The following is a 27,038-nucleotide window of genomic DNA, read 5'->3' as shown; positions in this document are numbered from 1 at the left end:
AGTGTGTGGGGATTTACTTCCAGGGGAGCCTGATCACCCCTGCCATGCCTGGGAGGCCCTGCTCTCATTGCCCCCCTGAGTGTCTCCAATGATGCCCAGATTCCTGTTATCTTCATCAGCCTGGCTTGTCACGTTCTGCTGTGGGGCCTGCACTCCACCGCCCCCCTCCTCCTGACTATTCAGTGCAGCAGCCTTCCCCCCTGCAGACTCCTGCACTGCTGGTCTCTGCAATGCAAGCGGCGATCCCGGTCCCCGCTGATCACTGACGGTACCGTCCTGTACCTGCATGCTGTGCCTTGCCTCCGCCACTTCTGCCCCGCTGCCACCTCTGACGGCTACTGTTACTGCCAGCGCCTGCCTCGTGGACGCAGGCGCCATTACTGGAGCCGGCCTGGGGACCGAAGAGAGCTTCCCTCTCGAACAGGCAGTCCACTGCTGCACTGTTGCTTCTCAGGGCCGGTGGTCCAGACTGTGGTGCTGTGCCTCTCTTCCCCGGCATGTTAGAGAGTGCCTGGTGGGTTCTGGTTTGTTGTTTGCCGCCTCAGCTTGCAAGAGCTTTCACAGAGCACGTCTGCCTGCCATCAAGCTCAAGCCACGCCCCCCCGGGAGATATTTTTGACTTGTAGTCGGCATGAGGTGAAGGGGGCTTGGATGTGCGGCTTGAAGGATAGAGCAGAGTCGAGGGTTACTCCAAGGCAACGAGCGCGTGAGACTGGGGAGAGTGAACAGCCATCAACTTTGATGACTAGGCTTGGTGAAGGAGTTGAATGAGGAGGAAAGACAATGAATTCTGTTTTGTTCATGTTAAGCTTTAGGAATCGCGCAGAGAAGGATGAAATAGCAGAGACACATTATTTGGCTTTCTATAGCATATGTTTTCCATGTCGGGTTGGGGCAATCATTTTTTATTGACTGTGTAATAAATATTAGGGGTTTCCTATTTATTAGGATACATTTGCACTAGTTCAGACCCCTTGTTTCCTTCTTTTTCACAACAGTGACCTTTAGTGGTTACACCTGAGAATTGTATCTCTTTAGGTAGATAATCTTTTGTCAGCATTTTGTGGGCCTTTGTTTCCTGACGCATTTGCACATGTGGATAGGTGCAATAATATTGGAATTATCACTGTTGTGATATTTTTCACCCCAATCTGTATACAGGAATATTTGGATCAACCGTCTGTATTTATTTTCTCATAAAAAATGTTTTAGTTTTGTTTTGCACAAATTGTGACTTCTATTGTCCTGTGTATGCACTTTATATTCTGGAAAAAACGGTTTGTTTGTTTTTAACATCTTTTGATATTTGTATGTTGCACATTGTAATGTTTTTTTCCTGATGTAAACATGTGCTTATATGGATGATATAATGAGGAGGAATGTTCTACGCATATCCCTGTTCTTTTTCGTAAATTATTTGACTTATTTTTAAATCTATTCAATAAAGAAAATTATTATTTTTTTTTTTAAAATCAAATAATTTTTATTAACCTTTTAATTTGATATAACAAATAAATTCCACATACACGCAGGTATGCAAAACAATCCCCCCCCCAAACCCAATCCCCTATTCTTTCAACAATTACAATATTCATTTGTATGTTTCACAATCAAAGACAATTATAAATAATACAGTTAGGCTCGACCGGTAATCCGTCAACAGCTAACATGTAACTGACCAGCGCGCCTACACTCCGACCCGACGTTTTGAACCATTCAAAATTATTTAGAATTATTTTAAAGAAAAAGTATTTATTTCGGCTTTAAACCCAGTTTGGTGTATAGGCTGATGAAGGGTTAGCCATTGCTAATTTGATCTGGCCAATTTTCTTGGTTTATCTAAGGCACAGGTGTGCAGATATCATACATTCTACAAATTCAAGGACGTAATTTACATTCTTGCTCATCTCTATCCTAAGGTCTAAGCATAAACATTCAAAATACATTTTGTTACAACTTTTAACTCTTGATATTTCTAATAGTCTCTTGATCTGACGCCAAACACCTATGGGGAAATTGTGAAGAGACAAGTTGCGCTTCACTCTCCATCCGGCATCCAGGCTCTAAAAGAGCTCGTTCTTGAAGGGGAAAAAGATGGACGTTGTAATGTTGCCAACTCGTTCATTCCAGACCTAGAAGACTTAGTGCTGTCCTTAAAGATCATGGAGGCCATCCAAAATAGAGCATGTAGTAGTTTTGATGTGGGATGTACTTTTTTTTTTTTGCATTAATTAATTTAAGCAAAACTGAAAATTCTGTAATTAGTTATATTATTAACATTATTTTCAAGTTATTAGTGAAAAAATGTTTTGTGTTGTAAACATTGTTGAAATTGTTTGCGTTGAGATATTTATTAAAATCTTACCTATCAAAGGGGTGTACTCATTTAAGCTTAGCACTGTTTATTAAAATCTACAAAACATAATTACATTTTTTTTTTTACTGTATGTCTTTTCTCATGTCTAACAAGACGGGATTCATGTATAAAAGATTTCCCCCATTGTAAATATGACTATGGCTTCTCTCTTTTGTGAATTTTCATATGTCTCACAAAATTTGATTTATCGGTAAAGCCTTTTTCACATTCTGAACACGAATACAGCTTCTCTCCAGTGTGAATTCGCTTGTGTATCACAAGACTTGATTTACTTGTAAAAGAATTCCCACATTCTGAACATGAATACAGCTTCTCTCCTGTGTGACTTCGCTTGTGTATCACAAGACTTGGTTTATATATAAAAGATTTCCCACATTCTGAACATGAATACAGCTTCTCTCCTGTGTGACTTCGCTTGTGTATCTCAAGACCTGATTTACTTGTAAAAGATTTCCCACATTCTGAACATGAATACGGCCTCTCTCCTGTGTGAATTCGCTCGTGTATCTCAAGACTTGATTTACTTGTAACAGATTTCCCACATTCCGAACATGAATACGGCCTCTCTCCTGTGTGAATTCGCTTATGTTTCACAAGACTTGATTTCCGTATAAAAGATTTCCCACATTCTGAACATGAATATGGCCTCTCTCCTGTGTGACTTCGCTCGTGTGACACAAGACTTGATTTCTGTATAAAAGATTTCCCACATTCTGAACATGAATACGGCCTCTCTCCAGTGTGACTTCGCTTATGTTTCACAACACTTGATTTCTGTATAAAAGATTTCCCACATTCTGAACATGAATACGGCTTCTCTTCAATGTGACTTCGCTCGTGTGTCACAAGACTTGATTTCTGTATAAAAGATTTCCCACATTCTGAACATGAATACGGCCTCTCTCCTGTGTGACTTCTCTCATGGTTCACAAGACCTGACTTACTTGTAAAAGATTTCCCACATTCTGAACATGAATATGGCTTCTCTCCTGTGTGACTTCGCTCGTGTATCTTAAGACCTAATTTACTTCTAAAAGTTTTCCCACATTCTGAACATGAATATGGCTTCTCTTCAATGTGACTTTGCTCGTGTGTCACAAGACTTGATTTCTGTATAAAAGATTTCCCACATTCTGAACATGAATACGGCCTCTCTCCTGTGTGCCTTCGCTCGTGTGTCACAAGACTTGTTTTATGTGTAAAAGATTTCCCACATTCTGAACATGAATACGGCCTCTCTCCAGTGTGATTTCGCTTGTGTGCCACAAGACTTGATTTATTTGTAAAGCATTTCTCACATTCTGAACATGAATATGGCTTCTCTCCTGTGTGAATTCTCTGATGTGTAAGAAGATATTTATTTTGAAAGCCCTTTCCACATTGCAAACATGAAAATAATTTCTCCCCTGTGTGAATTCTCTGGTGTTTATTAAGAAGTGATCTCTTTTTAAAACATTTCCCACGTTCTGTACATGAATACGGCTTCACTCCTGTATGAATTCTCTGATGTCTAGCAAGAGTCCCTTTATCTGTGAAGGATTTCCCACATGAAGAACACAAAAACAGCTTTTGTCCTGTGTGAATTCTCTCATGTCTAGCAAATTCTGAATTATTTATAAAGCATTTCCCACATTCTGAACAGGAGTATGGCTTTTCTTTGTGCTTTGTTTGTGTTACAAAATATGAGCTATTAGTAAGTTGCTTGTCACACTGAAATCTTGGCTCCTCTTTGTCACCTGGAATTGTGGTATTAATCTGAGATTGCTCAGTAGAGGGTTTCTCATGAGTAGGGGGATTATATGATAGTGAAGTATCATGAAGTCCAGGATGTAAATGAAGGGTAATGAGGTTTCCTCCATTAGAGGGATTCCTGATATCTTCTTTTTTACAATTTAGTGACAAACTGTTATTCTCACAAGGATTTCCTATAAAGATGAAATAGACAATGTGATTTTTTTTTACTACAACACAATTTTTTCCCCCCACATTTAGATAGAATAGACAAAGAAAATGGTCTACCGCGGTCTAACAAACCAAATGTTGCCAAAGAGAATAAAGTTCATTGTCGCCGAGTTGCGTTTTTGCAGACATTGGGCAGGTAATAAATGCAGATTAACCACATCTATGCAAGTTAATAGCATTATCTCTGAGGACAGGTTCCCTTTATCTTTATTGAATTGGTCGTTATGAATAGGGGTTGACCTGTTCCAGGTTTATCATGGACCAGCACGGACACACAAGTCTCTCGGACACACAAGTCTCTCTCGTTCTTCCTTCCTCTGTTCTCTCCCTCACCCATGACTTTCAAATTAGGTTTCACAGTTATTGTTTCTTTGGCAGATAATAAAGCCAGCTTCCAGAAGTACAACCAGACATGAGGAAAGCTCTAATAGAAGCTACCCGTGCCTGTTCCTACAGGATCAGAGCCTCAGTTATTACAAATGAGAAATATATAAATGCCAATACGCTCAATTAGAGTTCTATAAAGAAAGGTCATTTGCTAAAGGCAGCTTTAGGCCTCTTTTACACGTCCGTGAAAATCACGGACGTGTCAAAGGTGCGTATTGCCCTCGGTGTGCTGTGTGCATGGCCTACGTGTGTTCTCCGTGTGTTATCCGTGATAACACACGGAGAACGGGAACTTTCTACTCACCTGTTCCTGGTGTCGCTGTCCGCGGTGATAATCTTCGGTCTCCGGTCCTGCCGACTCCCCGCTGCTGCTGCTTCCGGCCACAGTGAAGTGAATATTCAATGAGCATAATGAGCGGTGGTAGGCAGCAAGTGACAGCAGCGGCAGAGAGTGAGTAATGTTTTGTTTTTTTTCTCGCAGACACATGTCTTTTCTCCGGTGGGTGTCACACGGAACACATCCGTGTGGTCCGTGTGTGTTACGTGTGACCCGATTGCGTTCCGTGTGACACCCGTGATGCCGGAGATAAAACGGACATGTCGGCGTGAGAAATAAACGGACACACGTATGTACGGAACAGACACACGTTCTGTGCGAAAATACATACGTGAGTCCGACACCATAGGAAGACATAGGTCTACGTGTGTGTACGTGTCTCCGGTACGTGAGGAAACGGACCATACATGTACCGGAGGCACGTACGTGTGAAAGAGGCCTTAGAGAAAGCAGTGAAGGAAAAAAAACTATCCTCCAGATGAAGGGGAACAGAGCTATTCAAACTTAAGCCATTTTTTTCTAAAAACGGTCCAAAACAGTATTGCCTCCTCCACCATAATGATCGCCTCACCCCACCATCATCTCCGCTTCGTCCACCACCACCAATTTCTTTTGCCCCTGGCAGTGAAAACAATTGTTTTGATAGCCCCTTGAGGTAGAGGCTTCAGCTTTTTTTCCCTCACGATTTGCTCCTGTGCAAAAAGTATCCAACTATAACTTGAGTAAAAAAATGTACCTCATTGCTTCCCCCCCCAAAAAAAATCCAGCCAGGCTAACTGCATTAAGGACAAAGTATCACCTCCTGCAAGAGGAGGAAAAACCTGGTCCTTTTTGCAATTAGCTATGCTGGATTTTTTAGGCACATGGTGTGTAGGATCAGATTTGTTTTCCTCCTCTTGGAGGGAAGTGATACTTTGCCCAGCTGGATTTTTTTTGGGTGATGCAAACCCAGAAACCTCAGAGCCTCACTTATTGCAATTAAGAAATATATGAATGCCAAGTAAGCTCATTTACAGCTCTATAAATATAGGACATTGTCTTAAGGCAGCTTTAGAAAGAGCAGTGAGGGGAAAAACTATCCTCCAGATTAAGGCTATGTGCCCACGTTGCGTATTTGCATGCAGTTACGCTGTGTATTGCACTGCAGCGTAACTGCATGCGTCCTGCGTCCGTAGCACAATCAATGAAGATTGTGCATAATCCACGCGCACGTTGCGTTTTAGAACGCAGCGTTTCGGCTGCTGCCAAGATGCTGCGTTCTAAAAAGTAACATGTCACTTCTTTTGTGCGTTTTGGTTACAATGTCGGTCTCTCTCTCTGTCGGTCGGTCTCTCCCTCTCTCATACTCCCCAATCCCAGATGAGCTGCACGGCTATCACACTGCGGTGGCTTCTCCAGCTTTTGAAAATGCTGGCCGCTCATTATTAAATCTGGTATTCCCTGCTTTCCCCGCCCACCAGCACCTATGATTGGTTGCAGTCAGACACGCCCCCACGCTGAGTGACAGCTGTCTCACTGGAACCAATCACAGCCGCCGGTGGTTGGGTCTATGTAGTGCAGTAAAATAAATAAATAAATAAATAAAAAAAAACGGCGTGCAGTCCCCCCCCCCAATTTTGATACCAGCCAAGATAAAGCCACACGGCTGAAGGCTGGTATTCTCAGGATGGGGAGCCCCCCAGCCTAACAATATCAGCCAGCAGCCGCCCGAAATTGCTGCATCGATTAGATGCGACAGTCCCGGGACTCTACCCGGCTCATCCAGAATTGCCCTGGTGCGGTGGCAATCTGGGTAATAAGGAGTTAGTGGCAGCCCATAGATGCCACTAAGTCCTACGTTAATCATTGCAGGCATCTATGAGACACACCAATGATTAAGCTGTAAGTGAAAGTAAATAAACACACACCCAAAAAAATCCTTTAATTGAAATAATAGACAAAAAAACACCCTCTTTCACCGCTTTATTAAAATCCCCAAACACCCCTCCAGGTCCGGCGTCATCCTCACGAGGTCCCACGACACATCCAGCTCTGCTACATGAGGCTGACAGGAGCGGCCGTAGAACACCGCCGCTCCTGTCAGCTCCACGCAGAAACTGAAGTGAGTTGCACTATCAGCGGAGACGTCACTCAGGTTACCTGCGGCCACAGGTCTCAGGTGGAGGACTCGAGATGGGTAACCTGAGTGATGGCACCTGTGATCGCGCGGCTCACTTCAGTCACTCAGGAGATTTGCGGTCTCCGGTGAGTAATTAACCTGTGAACGCAAATAAAGCCGTGGCACACGCTCAGAGCCGCGCGATCACAATGAAGTCGGGTGAAGTTCATCCGAGTTCATTCTGATCGCGTGGCAGTGTCTCGCAGCTAGCCATGCTCTTCTTGACAGTGCGGTCCCACTCGGCTCTTCTGCAAGTCTATGGGGATGCTGCAGAGCCGAGTGGGACCGCAGTGACAAAAATGTGCGTTCTGGAAGCATCCAGAAAGCATGAATTCAGCAGGAATTCTGCAGTTAACAAGCTTTTCGGCTGCGTTCTGAGACGCATATGCAGTGACTTACACGCTGCGTAACAGAACGCAACGTGGGCACATAGCCTTAGGGGAACGGAGCTACTGGAAGAATGCTGTGCAATGAAGTTATGCTTCCACCGTCATCTCCGCCTCCATCGTCATCAAGCTTTTCTGCCCCTGGTGGTGAAAACAATTGTTTTGACAGCCCCTTGAGGGAGAGGCCTCAGCTTCTGTCTTCACCATTTGTTCCTGTGTAAAAAATATCCAACTATAACTTGACTAAAAATTATATACTTCATTCCCTCCCCCAAAAAAATCCAGCCGGGCTGATCGCAAATAGGACCAGCTGCTTTCCTCCTGCAGGGAGGTCGTACTTGATCCCTCACCCTTTACAAAAAAAGAAAAATCAATAAAGTTTATGGTCGGGTGATTTAGCAGATTTAAGGCCGGGTGTTAGGGAGGTTTCCATTCTGCTCCTGATCTTCCCAATGTTCTGAAGTTCCTGAGGGATTCACTAGAGGCCTGAAGCTGAATGCACTGAGGGTCCATTTCTCAGCGATCAATTCTCTTTTTGAGGGGCCATTATCAGGAAGTCAGCTACTAACAAGATTTTTTATAGCAATTAAAATCCTTTGAATGTCAATAAAGACTATATCTCCTCTTTGGGACCTTCCTACAGTATTGACGGCCTGGTACATCCTCCCTTTGAACCTCTAGAGCAGAGGTCTCAAACACGCGGCCCCTGAGGCTGCTTCTTGTGGCCCGCAGGCCCATGGACCCAGTAACGATCGCGGCTGGTGCAGGGACCGCAGCTGTCAGAGCTCTATTTCAGATGATCGCTTTGCCAATGCTGCGGAGTCAATCTTTCTCTGCACAATTCAATGTCTGCCGCCGCCCAAGCAAGTGACGCGTATGACCTCAGCTGCTCACCTCTGATTGGCCAGATATTAAGTTGTGCAAAGAGAACTTGAATCTGCGCACTGCGCAGCACCAGCAAAGCATTCACCTGAATCTCAGATGAAGTGCCGACAGTGGCTGCGATCCTTACCGGGTCCATGTGCCTGCCGGCCGCAAGATGCAGGGAAAGAGACGCCGAGGGCACGGAGAACAGGTGAGAAGAAAGTTTTGGTGCGCGTGTGTGTGCGTCTGTGGCTGCACAGGGCAAGGCGTGTGTGTGTCTGTGGCTGCACAGGGCAGAGCGTGTGTGTGTGTGTGTGTGGTGTGTGGCTGCACAGGGCAGGGCGTGTGTGTCTGTGGGTGCACAGGGCAGGGCGTGTGTGTGTCTGTGGGTGCACAGGGCAGGGCGTGTGTGTGTCTGTGGCTGCACAGGGCAGGGCGTGTGTGTGTCTGTGGCTGCACAGGGCAGGGCGTGTGTGTGTGTGTGGCTGCACAGGGCAGGGCATGTGTGTGTGTGTGTGGCTGCACAGGACAGGGCGTGTGTGTGTGTGTGTGTGTGGCTGCACAGGACAGGGCGTGTGTGTGTGTGTGGCTGCACAGGACAGGGCGTGTGTGTGTGTGGCTGCACAGGACAGGGCGTGTGTGTGTGTGGCTGCACAGGGCAGGGCGCGTGTGTGTGTGTGTGGCTGCACAGGACAGGGCGTAAGTGTGTGTGGCTGCACAGGGCAGGGCGTGTGTGTGTGTGTCTGTGGCTGCACAGGGCAGGGCGTGTGTGTGTGTGTGGCTGCACAGGACAGGGCGTGTGTGTGTGTGGCTGCACAGGGCAGGGCGTGTGTGTGGCTGCACAGGACAGGGCGTGTGTGTGTGTGTGTGTGTGTGGCTGCACAGGGCAGGGCGTGTGTGTGTGTGTGTGTGGCTGCACAGGGCAGGGCGTGTGTGTGTGTGTGTGTGGCTGCACAGGGCAGGGCGTGTGTGTGTGTGTGTGGCTGCACAGGGCAGGGCGTGTGTGTGTGTGGCTGCACAGGCCAGGGTGTGTGTGTGTGTGGCTGCACAGGGCAGGGCGTGTGTGTGTGTGTGTGTGTGTGTGGCTGCACAGGGCAGGGCGTGTGTGTGTGGCTGCACAGGGCAGGGCGTGTGTGTGTGTGTCTGTGGCTGCACAGGGCAGGGAGGGGGTGTGTGTGTGTGTGGCTGCATAGGACAGGGCGTGTGTGTGTGGCTGCACAGGGCAGGGCGTGTGTGTGTGGCTGCACAGGGCAGGGCGTGTGTGTGTGTGTGTGTGTGTGTGGCTGCACAGGGCAGGGTTTGTGGGTGTGTGTGTGTGTGTATATATAGTGTCAAAACAGGGGAACAGGATGACCAGGGGACATTACTACAAGAGGTCCAGTAAAGGGAACCTTACTACAAGAGGACCAGGATGGGGACATTACTACAGGATGGGGACAAGGATGTGGATATTACTACATGATGAGGACCAGGATGGGGACATTACTACAAGAGGACCAGGATGGGGACATTATTACAAGATGGGGACAAGGATGTGGACATTACTACAGGATGAGGACTAGAATGGGGACATTACTACAGGATGAGGACTAGAATGGGGACATTACTACAGGATGGGGACATTACTACAGGATGAGGACTAGAATGGGGACATTACTACAGGATGGGGACAAGGATGGGCACATTGCTACAATATGGGGACAAGTTTGGGGACATTATTACAAAAAGGGGACAATGATGGGGACATTACTAAAAGATGAGGACCAGGATGGGAGACATTACTACAATATGTTGGCCAAAATTACTATATATGGTGCTAGTTGTATTACTGTATTACTTAAAAAAGGGAATAAAATGTAAAAAAAAGGGAAAAAAAAAAGCCATTAATCCTGGCAGAGGGGTGCGTCATTCTGGGAGGACTCACGATAGAGCCCCAGAGCGACCATATTTGCATATCTATGGCTATTAACCCCTTCACCCCGGCCACTAAAACACCCTAATGACCGGGCCATTTTTTGCAATTCTGACCAGTGTCACTTTGACAGGTTATAACTCTGGAACGCTTCAACGGATCCTGGCGATTCTGACATTGTTTTTTCGTTACATATTGTACTTCATGTCAGTGGTAAATTTAGGCTGATATTTTTTGAGTTTATTTGTGAAAATTTAAGAAATTTTGCGAAAATTCTGAAAATTTCGCAATTTTCAAACTTTGAAAATGTATGCCCATAAAGATGTCACACAAAATAGTTAATAAATAAACTTTCCCACATGTCTGCTTTACATCAGCGCAATTTTCGAAACAAATTTTTTTTTCGTTAGGAAGTTAGAAGGGGTCAAAGTTCATCAGCAATTTCTCATTTTTCCAACTAAATTTACAAAATAATTTTTTTAGGGACCACATCACATTTGAAGTGACTTTGAGAGGCCTAGGTGACAGAAAATACCCAAAAGTGACCCCATTCTAAAATATGCACCCCTCACACTGCTCAAAACCACATCCAAGAAGTTTATTAACCCTTTAGGTGCTTCACAGGAACCAAAGCAATGTGGAAGGAAAAAATGAAAATTTTACTTTTTAGCACAAAAATGGTACTTTAGCCATAAAATTTTCATTTTCACAAGGGAGAAAAGAGAAAGTACACAATACAATTTATTGTGCATTTTCTCCTGAGTACGCAGATACCTCACAGGTGGTAAAAATCAATTGTTTGGGTGCACGGCAAAGCTCGGAAGGGAAGGAGCACCATTTGAATTTTTGAACGCAAAATTAGCTGCACTCATTAGCGGACGCCATGTCGGGTTTGAAGACCCCCTGAAGTACCTAAACAATGAAGCTCCCCCACAAGTGACCTCATTTTGGAAACTAGAGCCCTCAAATAATTTTCACAGAAGTTTATAACGTTGAGCCGTGAAAAGAAAAAAAAAAATTTTTTAGCACAAAACTGTTGCTTCAACTAGATAGCTTTTTTTTTCACAAGGGTATCAGAAAAATATGCACCATGAAATTTATAGTGCATTTTTTCCTGAGTACGACGATACCTCATATGTGGTGGAAAGTAATTGTTTGGGCGCATGGCGGGGCTCAGAAGAGAAGGAGCACCATTTGACAGCAAACTTAGTTGGAATCATTAGCGGACACAATGTCACATTTGGAGACCCCCAATGGTGCCTATACAGTGGAGCTCCCCCACAAATAACCCCATTTTGGAATTAGACCCCTCAAGGAATTTATCTGGATGTTTGGTGAGCCCCTTGTACCCCCAGGGGCTCCACAGAAGTTGATAACGTTGAACCGTGAAAATTATTTATTTTTTTACCGCAAAATTCTTGAATCAATCAGGTAGCTTTTTTTTTTACAACGGTATCAGGAAAAAAATGCACCATAAAACGTATTGTGCAATTTTTCCTGAGTACGCAGATACCTCATATGTGGTGGAAATCAATTGTTTGGGCGCATGGCGGGGCTCAGAAGAGAAGGAACGCCATTTGACTTTTCAAACGCACAGATGCGGTGCACTGATCGGCCGCTGCAGGACACACGGTCGGATGAAATACAAAAAGCGTTGAGGATACAGAAAAAAAAAAAAAAACAGTCACGCCAAAAATTGAGCAGGGATGCCGATCCATTATGTGCATCCCTAATCAGCGCTTGGCGGGACGCACGGACAGATGCGATCCAAAAAGCGTCGCGGATACGGAAAAAAAGTCACGCCAAAAATTGAGCAGGGATGCAGATCCGTTATGTGCATCCCTGATCAGTGCTCGGCAGGACGCACAGACGGCTGAGGTGTAAAAATGGACAAGGGATACAGGAAAAAAAAAAAAAAAAGTTATACTCACAGTACCCAGAGGATTAGCAGGAGGATCACTGACAACAGAAGGCAAGCGAGATAGACAGCTGTACAGGAGCAGCAGGCAGGACGTTGGACAGCTCTGCAGAATACCCAGGAAGGACCCAGCGATGGAGGCAGATGTGAGCGGGCCAGTGAAGACCTCGGACGATCCGGTGAAGACAGGTAAGTGGACGTCGGGGGGGAGAGCAGAGGGGGAGGGGGGGGAGAGCAGAGGGGGAGGGGGATACCGGAGAAGGAGCTGCAGAAGCAGAATAGAGATCATGGGGGAGGCAGGCAGGCAGATCGCGGGGAGAGCAGATCGCAGGGCGGCAGGGGCCATCACGGGAGCGCGCAGGGGGCGTCACGGGAGCGCGCACGGGCTGCAAGGTGAGCACAGTACTCACGTGGAGCAGAAGCGGGGGGAGCAGATCGGGATGTCGGGGGGCAGATCGGGGCGTGGGGGGCAGATCGCAGGGAGGCACGGGCAGGGGGCCATCACGGGAGCGCGCACGGGCTGCAAGGTGAGCACAGTGTTCACGTGAAGCAGGAGCAGAAGCGGTGACATCAGCGGTGGCAGCAGAGGTGGGGTGGTACCACAAGTACCAGCCAGTCCACGCTGCAGACATGTTGGGGGAGAGCTTCCCAGACTAGCAGAGACCTGGGGAGGGCGGCCACCTGCAGATCAGACCGCCCCACTGCACACTGATTGGAGTGATTGCGCGTCATAGCACGATCGCTCCAATCAGTGCTACAGGGACTGGGGGCGACATGTTTGAGGTCCACCTATGATATGCTGCAGCTGCTACAGCACCTCATAGCCGGATCTCACAGTATCGCACTAATTCTGGCATTATTTTTGCTGAAATTAGTGCAAACGATGTGGTTGGCGGTTCAGATTTGAACAGCCAATCACATCGATCGTCGATGGGGGGTGGCGATGCCACCCCCCCTGGGGTCAAGCAAAGCTCCCCTGGTGTAAGAAACAGCAGGGGACATCATTTGAAACCCGTTGCTATGGCCACGGCAATCAAATGAACTATAGGCAGTAAAGTTACGTCCCTGGTCGTTAAGTCACGTTAAAATAGGACGTAATTTTACTGCCCGCAGTCGTGAAGGGGTTAATATTTTTGGGCTCTATTGAAAAACACTTGGAAGCTTCCTGAGGGAGAAACGCGTCGAGGCGGCTATATTTGAAATGAGATGGTTTTTGGAAGGACAAACTACAACAAGGGATACCAGCATCCCTGATATCAATGGATGCGGCTGGTTCATTGGGGTGATATCCCCGGACGTCCTTCTGTATTTCAGTCTTTATGGAGCAATTGGTAGGATAAGATATAGACTCATTACTGGATGGTCTTTCGGCCCTATGCTACCGGAAGCTCTGAATGATGGGCCATATTCCATCCGTGTGACTGCGATTCACCTATACACTGTCTTGGAACTAAAAATGGTCTCTCTGAAAGATTTCCTGTATGTTAGTACCTTACAGCTCTCAAGGCATTGTCAAATATTTGTTTTGTCTCACTTGACTCACTTTCTGTAAGGACGGACGATTATTACACCCCCTCTTTTTTACACCTATACCCCAGCTCATCAGGACTGTCTCCTTTGTTTATTGTTGATTACATAAGGTGGTGTCACACACAGCGACGACGACGACGCTGCTACGTCACCATTTTGTGACGTAGCAGCGACGTCCCGTCGCTGTGTGTGACATCCAGCAACGAGCTGGCCCCTGCTGTGAGGTCGCCGCTCGTTGCTGGATGTCCAGCTTCATTTTTTGGTCGTCGCTCTCCCGCTGTGACGCACACATCGGTGTGTGTGACAGCGAGAGAGCGACGAAATGAAGCGAGCAGAGAGCAGGAGCCGGCATCTGGCAGCTGCGGTAAGCTGTAACCAGGATAAACATCGGGTAACCAAGGTGGTTACCCGATATTTACCTTAGTTACCAGCCTCCGCCGCTCTCCGCTGCCAGTGCCGGCTCCGGCTCTCTGCACACGTAGCTGCAGTACACATCGGGTAATTAACCCGATGTGTACTGTGGCTATACAGTGCAGGGAGCCAGCGCTAAACAGTGTGCGCGGCTCCCTGCTCTCTGCACATGTAGCACAGCGACGCGTGCTGTTATGATCGCTGCTGTGTCTGCTGTGTTTGACAGCTAAACAGCGATCATAACAGCGACTTACAAGGTCGTTGTTGCGTCACAGAAAATGGTGAGGTAACAGCGACCTCGTTGTCGCTGTCGCTATGTGTGAACCCAGCTATAGGGTCATTAAAGGGTAAGAATAGGGAAAGCCACTGCGGAGCAGGGAGACGACAATAACATCAGGGTGGTCTCCGCTGGTAAACAGGAGAGAACAGGGAAAGAAGGATAGGTGGATACCTCACTGTGTATACTGACATCTCTTAATATTTGTGGAATAGATCCCTTATATGAGCACCTGGAAACTTCACTTGGGGGTGTTTGTAATTTTAATATTTAGGCTTAAAAGTTATTTTACATTTGGAGCAAAAAAAAAAAAAAAATCCTCTTTTCTGAGTCTGTCTGATGACCCCAACATATTTATCATCTTCATAATGAATTGTTTCCACCAACAAAAATGGTGTAAATACAGTGTGATATATATACAGTACAGACCAAAGGTTTGGACACACCTTCTCATTCAAAGAGTTGTCTTTATTTTCATAAATTTTCATATTTCACTCTGATAATTGTAGATACACATTGAAGGCATCAAAACTATGAATTAAAACATGTGGAAAGAAATACTTAACAAAAAAGTGTGAAACAACTGAAAATCTGTCTTATATTCTAGGTTCTTCACAGTCGCCACCTTTTGCTTTGATTCCTGCTTTGCGCACTCTTGGCATTCTCTTGATGAGCTTCAGGAGGTAGTTACCGGAAATGGTCTTCACTTCACAGGTGTGCCCTGTCAGGTTTAATAAGTGGGATTTTTTGCCTTATAAATGGGGATGGGACCATCAGTTGTGTTGTGCAGAAGTCTGGTGGATACACAGCTGATAGTCCTACTGAATAGACTGTTAGAATTTGTATTATGGCAAGAAAAAAGCAGCTAAGTAAAGAAAAACGAGTGGCCATCATTACTTTAAGAAATGAAGGTCAGTCAGTCCGAAAAATTGGGAAAACTTTGAAAGTGTCCCCAACTGCAGTGGCAAAAGCCATCAAATGCTTCAAAGAAACTGGCTTACGTGAGGACCGCACCAGGAAAGAAAGACCAAGAGTCACCTCTGCTGCAGAGGATAAGTTTATCCAAGTCACCAGCCTCAGAAATCGCAGGTTAACAGCAGCTCAGATTAGAGACCAAGTCAATGCCATACAGAGGTCTAGCAGCAGACACATCTCTAGAACAACTGTTAAGAGGAAACTTTGTGCAGCAGACCTTCATGCTAAAATAGCTGCTAGGAAACCACTGCTAAGGACAGGCAACAAGCAGAAGAGACTTGTTTGGGCTAAAGAACACAAGAAATGAACATTAGACCAGTGGAAATCTGTGCTTTGGTCTGATGAGTCAAAATTTGAGATCTTTGGATCCAATCACCGTGTCTTTGTGCGTTGCAGAAAAGGTGAACGGATGGACTCTACGTGCCTGGTTCCCACCGTGAAGCATGGAGGAGGAGGTGTGATGGTGTGGGGGTGCTTTGCTGGTGACACTGTTGGAGATTTATTCAAAATTGAAGGCATACTGAACCAGCATGGCTACCACAGCATCTTGCAGCGGCGTGCTATTCCATCCAATTTGCATTTAGTTGAACCATCATTTATTTTTCAACAGGACAATGACCCCAAACAGACTTCCAGGCTGTGTAAGGTCTATTTGACTAAGAAGGAGAGTGATGGGGTGCTACGCCAGATGACCTGGCCTCCAGTCACCAGACCTGAACCCAATCGAGATGGTTTGGGGTGAGCTGGACCGCAGAGTGAAGGCAAAAGGGCCAACAATTGCTAAGCATTAGTGTTGAGCGAGTATGCTTGTCACTACTCGGTACTCGCACGAGTATCACTGTACTCGGGCTACTCGGCGGGGACCGAGTAATCTCGCGATACTCGTGCTGTACTCGTGGTCTTCATCCCTGCATGTTGGCGCTCTTTTGAGAGCCAGCCCTCATGCAGGGATTGGCTGGCAGACCACTGCAATGCCACAGCCCTGTTAGTTGTGGAATTGCAGTGATTGGCCGGCCTGCACAGCGTAACCGAGCCTTTATACCGGCGGGCGCGCTGTGCTCTGCACACAGCCATCCAGACAGTCAGTGCAGGGAGAGTGTTGCTGCTTCAGGGAAAGGTTTGCGGCCCTTTATAGTTATTTCCGTAGCAGGGCTGCAAACAGTGTGACCAGAAGTCCTTCTCAGGACTATTGTAGTTGTATACAGGCAGGCAGGGTATAGCCAGGTCGGAGTACAGGAGCAGAGTCCTTCTCAGGACTATTGTTGCTGTATACAGGCAGGGCAGGCAGGGTATAGCCAGGTCGGAATACAGGCTAGTGACCAGAAGAGTCCTTCTCAGGACTATTGTAGCTGTATACAGGCAGGCAGGCAGGGTATATAGCCATTCCTAGTGGTGACCGTATACCAGCCTTCATCATATCTGGGGCTGGCAGTCTAAAACAGTCCTGATAGTGTCAGACTTCTCAGTAATTGTCGCTCCTAAAAAGCTGTTAGGTTCTTAGTGCGTCCGTGCGTGCATTTAAAAACCGCACGTGTGTGCCTGTCGGTGGCAGCGTACAGGTGCACGTTTTGCACAAATTAGTATATAACGCACAAGTCTAGTGAATAATACACGTCAGTCAGCAGTGTCTGATAGTGTCAAACTTCTCAGTAATTGTCGCTCCTAAAAACCTGTTAGGTTCTTAGTGCGTCCGTGCTTGCATTTAAAAACCGCACGTGTGTGCCTGTCGGTGGCAGCGTACAGGTGCACTTGTGTGTGTTTTGCACAAACTTGGATATAACACACAAGTCTAGTGAATACACGTCAGCACAGCATTGCAAAATGCGCAAGGGCGTTGGCAACGAACAAGGAAGTGGACGTGATGGTGGTGCAGGCAGAGGCCGTTGGCAAGCTCTAATTTCGCCACAACAAAGGGCCACATCTACTCGCTCGCACGTCCTGTCCCAAATTCTTGGGGACCGCAGCAGTACACCGCTCTTGAACCAAGACCAGTGTCAACAGGTTGTTAGTTGGATAGCGGATAATGCTTCCAGTCAGATTGGCACCACCACAAACACTGTCTTCCACACGGTCAAGTGTCAGTAGCCGTGATACTGCACCGCACATTTCAGAACCTGATCCTCCTTCCTACCACCAGGCTGAGTACACGTCCACGGACATTACTGATCCCACACTTGGACACTCGGAAGAGCTGTTCACGTTTCCATTCGCACATTCTGGCCTCTCGCCAGCTCCTGTTGAAGTGGGTCATGAGGAGATCGTATGTACAGATGCCCAAATATTTGAGCAGCCACTTTCTCACGAAGTTGGCAACGTGTCTCAACAAGGGGTGGACGATGATGAGACACAATTGTCAGGAAGTCAGGAGGAGGAGCAGGGTGCGGAAGAGGAAGACGACGTGGTGGATGATCCAGTAACTGACCCAACCTGGCAGGAGGATATGCAGAGCGAGGACAGCAGTGCACAGGGGGAGGGAGGCGTAGCATCCCAACAGGCAGTAAGAAGCAGGGTGGTGGCCCCAGGCAGAAGTCAGGCAACCGTTCCCCGGAACAACAACACGACACAAGGTGCCTGTACAAATGTTAGGTCTTCCAGAGTCTGGCAGTTTTTTACGTTGGCATCAGATGATTCTAAAAAGGCCATTTGCAACACCTGCCATGCCAGCATCAGCAGGGGTACCAAAACTAGCAGCCTGACCACCACCAGCATGATCAGGCACATGTCAGCCAAGCACCCGACTTTGTGGGATGTACAACAGAGTCGAGGAGCAGTGCTTGCTGATGTCACTGCTACGTCTACGCTTGTTGTGCATGCGAGCCAATCCCCTGACCATGCTGCCTGCGAACAAGCCTCCTCCAGCCCTGCACCTGCAGTTGCCTACGCAGAAATAACACCATCATCAAGCACGTCCTTGTCCCAGCGCAGCGTTCAGTTATCCATTCAGCAAACCTTTGAACGCACGCGCAAATACACTGCCAACGCCCCACATGCCACATTTCTAAATGCTAACATTTCGCGACTGCTTGCGCTGGAAATGTTGCCTTTTAGGCTGGTGGAGACAGAAGCATTCCGCGACCTGATGGTGGCAGCTGTCCCACGTTACTCGGTCCCCAGCCGCCACTATTTCTCCCGGTGTGCCGTCCCCGCAATGCATAACCACGTGTCACAAAACATCACACGTGCCCTGAACAACGCTGTTTCAGCCAAAGTCCACCTAACCACAGACACGTGGACAAGTGCTTGTGGGCAAGGCCGCTACATCTCGTTGACGGCACACTGTGGAAGCTGGGACCCAGTGTGAGCGAGGGACGGAACACGTCCTTCCCACACCAAGGTTTGCAGGCCCTACCTCAGTCAGGGTTTCACCCACACTCTATAGCTCCGGAATGTCATGCTCTTCAGCCTCCTCCTCCTCCTGCGCATCCTCATCCACTTTACCCTCCACACCAGTCCCAAGCTGGAAGCACTGCAGCACTGCCTCGGCGAAGCGGCAACAGGCTGTGCTGAAGCTAATCTGCATAGGTGACAAACCCCACAATGCAGAAGAGGTGTGGACAGCTCTGAAACAGCAGGCAGATCACTGGCTCACACCTCTGAACCTAAAGCCAGGAAAGGTCGTGTGTGACAATGGCCGGAACCTGGTGGCGGCTTTGAGGCGAGGCCAGCTGACACATGTTCCATGCGTGGCCCATGTGCTCAACCTCGTGGTTCAGCGGTTTCTAAAGTCATACCCAGAGCTGTCTGATCTGCTGGTAAAAGTTCGCCGCCTGTCTGCACATTTTCGAAAGTCACCTACTGCTTCAGCCGGCCTTGCCGGCTTTCAGCGCCGTTTGCATCTTCCGGCTCACAGACTGGTGTGTGATGTCCCAACGCGTTGGAATTCAACTCTGCACATGTTGGTCAGGATATGTGAGCAGAAGAGGGCAGTTGTTGAGTACCTGCATCACCTAAGCCGTAGGGAAATGGGTCAAACTCCACACATAACACCTGAGGAGTGGAGATGGATGTCCGACCTATGCACCATCCTCCAAAACTTTGAGGACTCCACCAAGATGGTGAGTGGTGATGACGCCATTATTAGCGTCACCATACCGCTTCTCTGCCTTCTAAAACGGTCTCTGCTCAAAAACAAACATGATGCATTGCAGGCGGAGCGCGATGAGTTGGAGCAAGAAACAGTAGTGGGTGTGGGTGATAACACACAGCCCAGCATCGTCTCATCACAACGTGCAGTGGAGGACTATGACGAGGAGGATGACGACATGGAGCAACTCTCCGGCCAAATTGAGGATATGACATGCACACCAGTCATATCCTCGGTTCAGCGTGGCTGGCCAGAGGACAGGGTAGATGAGGAGGAGGAGGAGGAGGAGGAGGAGGAGGACAGCATGTTCAGTCATCGTGTTGGTCAGGATACTGAAGTGCTGCCTGTCTCGTGACCCTCGCGTTAAGAACATCTTGGCCGACAATCATTCCTGGTTGGTAACACTGTTAGACCCACGCTACAAGGAGAACTTTATGTCTCTTATTCCCGAGGCGGAGAGGTCAGCCAAAATGCAGCAGTTCCGGAAGGCCATAGTCACGGAAGTAGGCAAAGCATTCCCATCACAAAACGCTAGCGGCATAGGTCAGGAATCAGTGGACAACCAAGGCGTACAGCCGAGAGGGGCACAAGTCCAATCCGCCAGAGGTAGGGGAACAGTCTTTAAGATGTGGGACAGTTTTCTCAGCCCCTCACGTACCACAGCCCCTGAGGTGCGGGGTAGTGCCACAAGAAATCCTAAGTTTGGCCAGATGCTCAAGGAGTACCTTGCAGATCAAACAACTGTACTCCGACATTCCTCTGTGCCTTACAATTATTGGGTATCCAAGCTGGACACGTGGCATGAATTGGCTCTCTACGCCTTGGAAGTCCTGGCCTGCCCTGCCGCTAGCGTTTTGTCAGAGCGTGTTTTTAGTGCCGCAGGTGGAATCATTACAGATAAACGCACCCGCCTGTCAACTGAAAATGCTGACAGGCTGACTCTGATCAAGATGAACAAGGGTTGGATTGGGCCAGACTTCACCACACCACCAGCAAATGAGAGCGGAATTTAAAGTTTGTAACGGGAATTTGCCATGTACCTCCACTCACCCATGGGTACACACTTCTGGACTTTGGATAATCGCTGGACTGCTGCTCCTTCTCCTCATGCGCCACCATGATGACCATTACAATAGTTAGGCCGTTGTTTCAGGTATACCCCCAGTGGTAAATTTTTTCGCCCATTCTTTCAGAATGGACATTACAACGGCAGGAGACCCGCTCCTTTGCAATGGGAACAATGTTTTGAGGCCCTCATGCACATCTCTATCCAGGGACAATGTGGAGCCTCGCAATTTTTGGCTGCCCTGCCAAAGGGCTATACTACAATAGACCCACTTCCTTACAATGGGCACTTCAGGTTTACAGGCCCTCATGCACGTCTCTATCCAGGGACAATGTGGAGTCTCCCAATTTTTGGCTGCCCTGACAAAGGGCTATACTACAATAGACCCACTTCCTTACAATGGGCACTTCAGGTTTACAGGCCATCATGCACGTCTCTATCCAGGGACAATGTGGAGCCTCCCAATTTTTGGCTGCCCTGCCAAAGGGCTATACTACAATAGACCCACTTCCTTACAATGGGCACTTCAGGTTTACAGGCCCTCATGCACGTCTCTATCCAGGGACAACGTGGAGCCTCCCAATTTTTGGCTGCCCTGACAAAGGGCTATACTACAATAGACCCACTTCCTTACAATGGGCACTTCAGGTTTACAGGCCCTCATGCACGTCTCTATCCAGGGACAATGTGGAGCCTCCCAATTTTTGGCTGCCCTGCCAAAGGGCTATACTACAATAGACCCACTTCCTTACAATGGGCACTTCAGGTTTACAGGCCCTCATGCACGTCTCTATCCAGGGACAATGTGGAGCCTCCCAATTTTTGGCTGCCCTGCCAAAGGGCTATACTACAATAGACCCACTTCCTTACAATGGGCACTTCAGGTTTACAGGCCCTCATGCACGTCTCTATCCAGGGACAATGTGGAGCCTCCCAATTTTTGGCTGCCCTGCTAAAGGGCTATACTAGACCCACTTCCTTACAATGGGCACTTCAGGTTTACAGGCCCTCATGCACGTCTCTATCCAGGGACAACGTGGAGTCTCCCAATTTTTGGCTGCCCTGACAAAGGGCTATACTACAATAGACCCACTTCCTTACAATGGGCACTTCAGGTTTACAGGCCATCATGCACGTCTCTATCCAGGGACAATGTGGAGCCTCCCAATTTTTGGCTGCCCTGCCAAAGGGCTATACTACAATAGACCCACTTCCTTACAATGGGCACTTCAGGTTTACAGGCCCTCATGCACGTCTCTATCCAGGGACAACGTGGAGCCTCCCAATTTTTGGCTGCCCTGACAAAGGGCTATACTACAATAGACCCACTTCCTTACAATGGGCACTTCAGGTTTACAGGCCCTCATGCACGTCTCTATCCAGGGACAACGTGGAGCCTCCCAATTTTTGGCTGCCCTGCCTAAGGGCTATACTACAATAGACCCACTTCCTTACAATGGGCACTTCAGGTTTACAGGCCCTCATGCACGTCTCTATCCAGGGACAATGTGGAGCCTCCCAATTTTTGGCTGCCCTGCCAAAGGGCTATACTACAATAGACCCACTTCCTTACAATGGGCACTTCAGGTTTACAGGCCCTCATGCACGTCTCTATCCAGGGACAATGTGGAGCCTCCCAATTTTTGGCTGCCCTGACAAAGGGCTATACTACAACAGACCCACTTCCTTACAATGGGCACTTCAGGTTTACAGGCCCTCATGCACGTCTCTATCCAGGGACAATGTGGAGCCTCCCAATTTTTGGCTGCCCTGCTAAAGGGCTATACTACAATAGACCCACTTCCTTACAATGGGCACTTCAGGTTTACAGGCCCTCATGCACGTCTCTATCCAGGGACAACGTGGAGCCTCCCAATTTTTGGCTGCCCTGCCAAAGAGCTATACTACAATAGACCCACTTCCTTACAATGGGCACTTCAGGTTTACAGGCCCTCATGCACGTCTCTATCCAGGGACAATGTGGAGCCTCCCAATTTTTGGCTGCCCTGCCAAAGGGCTATACTACAATAGACCCACTTCCTTACAATGGGCACTTCAGGTTTACAGGCCCTCATGCACGTCTCTATCCAGGGACAACGTGGAGCCTCCCAATTTTTGGCTGCCCTGCCAAAGGGCTATACTACAATAGACCCACTTCCTTACAATGGGCACTTCAGGTTTACAGGCCCTCATGCACGTCTCTATCCAGGGACAACGTGGAGCCTCCCAATTTTTGGCTGCCCTGCCAAAGGGCTATACTACAATAGACCCACTTCCTCAAAATGGGCACATTAGACTCAAGAGGCCTTCATGTACGTCTCTTCTCAGGGACATCGAAGTGCCACACAATGTTTTCACGTAAAATCTTTCATGTAATCTCCAAAAGTAACATACACCAGCTCTATCTCACTATTGGGTATGTGCCCTTAACATTTCCACCATGAAAATTCATTTTGGTGTCATTTTTGAAGGTTTTCTGGTGAGTCCGTAAAAATGGCGTAAAACGCGGATAAAATTGTTCACAGCTGTGACTTTTGAGTGATAAATGCTTGAAGGGGTCTTCCCCATGCTGTTGCCATGTCATTTGAGCACTCTTCTGAGACTTTTGTGACATTTTTAGGGTTTCTACATGCTGCCGGGGGTCATTTCATAAAAATACTCGGGTCTCCCATAGGATAACATTGGGCTCGGTGCTCGGGCCGAGTACACGAGTATCTTGGGATGCTCGGCCCGAGCCTCGAGCACCCGAGCTTTTTAGTACTCGCTCATCACTACTAAGCATCTCTGGGAACGCCTTCAAGACTGTTGGAAGACCATTTCTGGTGACTACCTCTTGAAGCTCATCAAGAGAATGCCAAGAGGGTGCAAAGCAGTCATCAAAGCTAAAGGTGGCTACTTTGAAGAACCTAGAATATAAGACATATTTTCAGTTGTTTCACACTTTTTTGTTAAGTATTTCATTCCACATGTTTTAATTCATAGTTTTGATGCCTTCAATGTGAATCTACAATTTTCAGAGTCATGAAAATAAAGAAAACTCTTTGAATGAGGTGTGTCCAAACTTTTGGTCTGTACTGTGTAATATATATATATATATATTATACACATACACACACACACACACACACTAGCTGTAGTACCCGGTGTTGCCCGCGATAGTAACTGTGTCTGTCTCCCAGGTTCTGTCTGTATCTCTCGCTCTCTGTATCAGTGTCTGTGTCCGTCTCTCATGGACACATATACGCACCTACAGCACTGACCGTGCAAAACGTTCACTTTTTTACACAGACGTGTTAAGGAGGACTAAAGCTTTACATAAGTGTGTTTAGCATTCATATATTTTTAATAATTGAAAAAAAAAAAATGGAATTTATCTTCCCATTAATTCAGTTTCTAGGAAACCCTCCACGACAGCACACAGGAGGTTAACTCTCCCCCCGATTAGGGACAGAAAACACAAAGAGGTTAAATAACCCCTCCCCACTGCCCATCTCCAGTGTTTTTTTCAAGTACCACCAACAAATCATGGATGGTTTAAATCTTTTTATTTTCAGAAATAAGCCATTAATATGCATGCGAATAAGAGGAAAGGGAGGGACAACTGCGCTGTCGTGGAGGGTTTCCTAGAAACCGAATTAACGGTAACATAAATTCCATTTCTTCTAATCACCCTCCACGACAGCACACAGGAGGAGTACCAACGAACAGGCTAGGGAGAGACAACAGCCTGTAGGACTTTACGTCCAAAGGCCAAATCTCTACTGGAAAGCCAGTCCAATCGGTAATGTCTAACAAAAGTATGGACAGAGGACCAGGTCGCTGCTTTGCAAATCTGTTCAATTGAAGCGTCAGCCCTCTCAGCCCAGGAGACTGACATAGATCGAGTAGAATGTGCGGTCACGTGATCCGGAGGAAGGAGGCCTTGGGCAGCATATGCCACTTTAATAGCGTTCTTTATCCAGTTGGAAACTGTGCTCTTGGCAGCCTTCTTTCCAGCATTCTTACCAACAATCTGTACAAAAAGATTGGAATCCTTTCTGAAGGACTCCATTTTCTGAAGGTATAGCATGACTGCCCTATGGACATCGAGGGAATGAAAGTCCATCTCCTTTTGGTTAGCTGGATTTTGACAAAAAGATGGCAGAATAATGTCTTAGTTCCTATGAAAGTCCGACATCACTTTCGGGAGAAAGGAAGGATCCTGACGGAAGACAATTCGATCATCCAGAATCTTCATATAGGGCTCTCAGACGGTAAGAGCCTGGATTTCATACACTCGCCTGGCCGTAGTAATCGCAATCAAGAATGCCTTTTTCCAGGCCAGACACCTCATGGTAGAGGAAGCCAGAGGTTCAAACGGAGCCCGAGTCAACCCCTGAACAACCAAGTTAAGATTCCAGGGGCGAACTATTGCCAGCGGTTTAGGACGGGCTGTAACCGCTGAAGAGAGGAATCGCTTCACCCAGCAATGGTTTGCCAGGTCCTGATACGCACTTAAAGCTGATACTTGGACTTTGAAAAAGGTCTCAGCCCCAGCACTCTCAAACACCCAACTGTAAAAAGTCCAGGATGTGAGCCACATTTGGATGGAACGGGTCAGGAGTCTGAGGACTGCACCAGTTGGTAAAGTTATTCTAGATTTTAAAGTAGATCAGATTAGTGACAGACTTACGGCTTTTCTGTAGCGTGTCAATGACCCTCTCAGACAGACCCCTAGTTCTCAAAATGATGGCCTCAGAAGACACGCAGCCAGGTTCAGTCTCTTGAGGTCTGAGTGAAAGAGCGGACCTTGATGGAGAAGATATGGGATCTGAGGCAATAGGAAGGGTCCATCCTGAGCCATGGATACTAGGGCCCCGAACCAGCTGCGTCTGGGCCAGAGTGGCACGAACAGGATGGTAGGAACCCTGTCTGATCTGACTTTCTGAAGAGTCCTTGCTAGTAGCAGGATTGGTGGAAAGGCGTATGCCAGTTGAAACCTCCAAGGATGGGAGAAGGCAATCACTGCCATCGTCGGAACCCTGGGATTTAAGCCTACAACCTACAATAGCCCTCAGCCCAGTAGACCACTGCGCAACCAGCTCTGTCCTCACCTATTGTACCATCACCCATTCCCTGTAGACTGTGAGCCCTCGCGGGCAGGGTCCTCTCTCCTCCTATACCAGTCTGTCTTGTACTGTTAATGATTGTTGTACGTATACCCTCTTTCACTTGTAAAGCGCCATGGAATAAATGGCGCTATAATAATAAATAATAATAATAATAATAATTTAGAGAAAAAAATTGACGTACCCTTGCGTTCTGCCGAGTTGCAAAGAGATCCACCTCTGGTGTGAGCTGCACGTGTTGGTGAAGCAATTGGGCAGAAGGGGCCACTACCAGGAGTCGTCGTGGTAGGGGATTATACAAATGTTTTGACCCCGCAGGAATGCTACCACCTCCCCCATTATTTTGGTGAAAACCTGAGGTACACATGAGAGACCGAACGGGAGGGAGTTGAACTGATAATGCCGGAGACGCCTGTGGGCGTGAAAGAGCGAGAAATGGTAGTACGCATCTTTTAGATCTATAGTGGCCATAAAAAAATCCCTCCCGGACCGACAAGGGGTGTGGTGGACTTGACAGAATCCATTTTGAAATGCCGGTAGATAATGTGGCGATTTAAGGGTTTTAGGTTGCTTATTAACCGAGGTGTGCCGTTGTTTTTTTTTAATCAAGAAGACACGGGAGTAATGGCCGAACCCCGCCTCCGACTCTGGTACGACCGATACTACCCCTATTTTTTGCAGGTTTTGAATACAGCCCATGAGAGCGGCATGACTTCCCCGGAAGGGAGAGGAAGTGACCCAAGTACAGTGAGGAGGATAAGTGGAGAAGTCCATCTTGAGACCCTCTTTGATGGTGCTAAAGACCCATGGGTTTAATGATACCTCCAGCCACTGACTTAGGAATGCTGACAGCCGACCTCCAATATTGATGGCGTCATTGCTTGTCTTGCTGCTGCCTCCGATCTTCAGACGACAAAAAATTTTCTTATGTGGTCTGTCTTCTGGCAACAGTCTTCTTGTCCGTAGCCTCCTCCAGAATCTCTTCTAGGGCTGGACCGAAAACATGCAGTCCTTGAAACGGTAGAGAAAAGAGTTTCACTTTGGAGGCCGCATCACTGCTCCACAGCTTAAGCCAGAGAGCTCTTTTCACCGCAATAGCAAGGACCCCACTTCGTGCTGTTACACGGACAGATTCCGCAGAAGTATCAGCCAGAAACCCTGTTGCCTTCTGAAGGAGTGGCAGGGAAGCCAGAATATCTTCCTTGGGGGTGTCTTGGGTGAGATGTTCCTCCAGCTGTCCCAGCCATCTGAACAAGGAGCGGGCCCACACAGGTTGAGGCGAACCC

The 27,038-nt window shown here is 47.5% G+C and overlaps 1 protein-coding gene across 1 annotated transcript in view; it reads right to left on the bottom strand.

Moving 5' to 3' along the window:
• Nucleotides 1-1,577: 1,577 nt before the first annotated feature.
• The window catches only part of LOC142263491 (uncharacterized), a 325,147-nt gene continuing 299,686 nt past the window's right edge, over nucleotides 1,578-27,038 (bottom strand). The window contains 1 exon segment of the mRNA XM_075332232.1: nucleotides 1,578-4,302. Coding sequence (XP_075188347.1) covers nucleotides 2,426-4,302 — 1,877 coding nt within the window. The 3' untranslated portion in view covers nucleotides 1,578-2,425.

This window comes from Anomaloglossus baeobatrachus, chromosome 1 (assembly GCF_048569485.1).
Source record: "Anomaloglossus baeobatrachus isolate aAnoBae1 chromosome 1, aAnoBae1.hap1, whole genome shotgun sequence".
Taxonomy (NCBI): Eukaryota; Metazoa; Chordata; class Amphibia; order Anura; family Aromobatidae; genus Anomaloglossus; species Anomaloglossus baeobatrachus.
The sequence above is the reverse complement of the archived record's forward strand: the minus strand, read 5'-3'. Positions and strand labels throughout refer to the sequence as shown.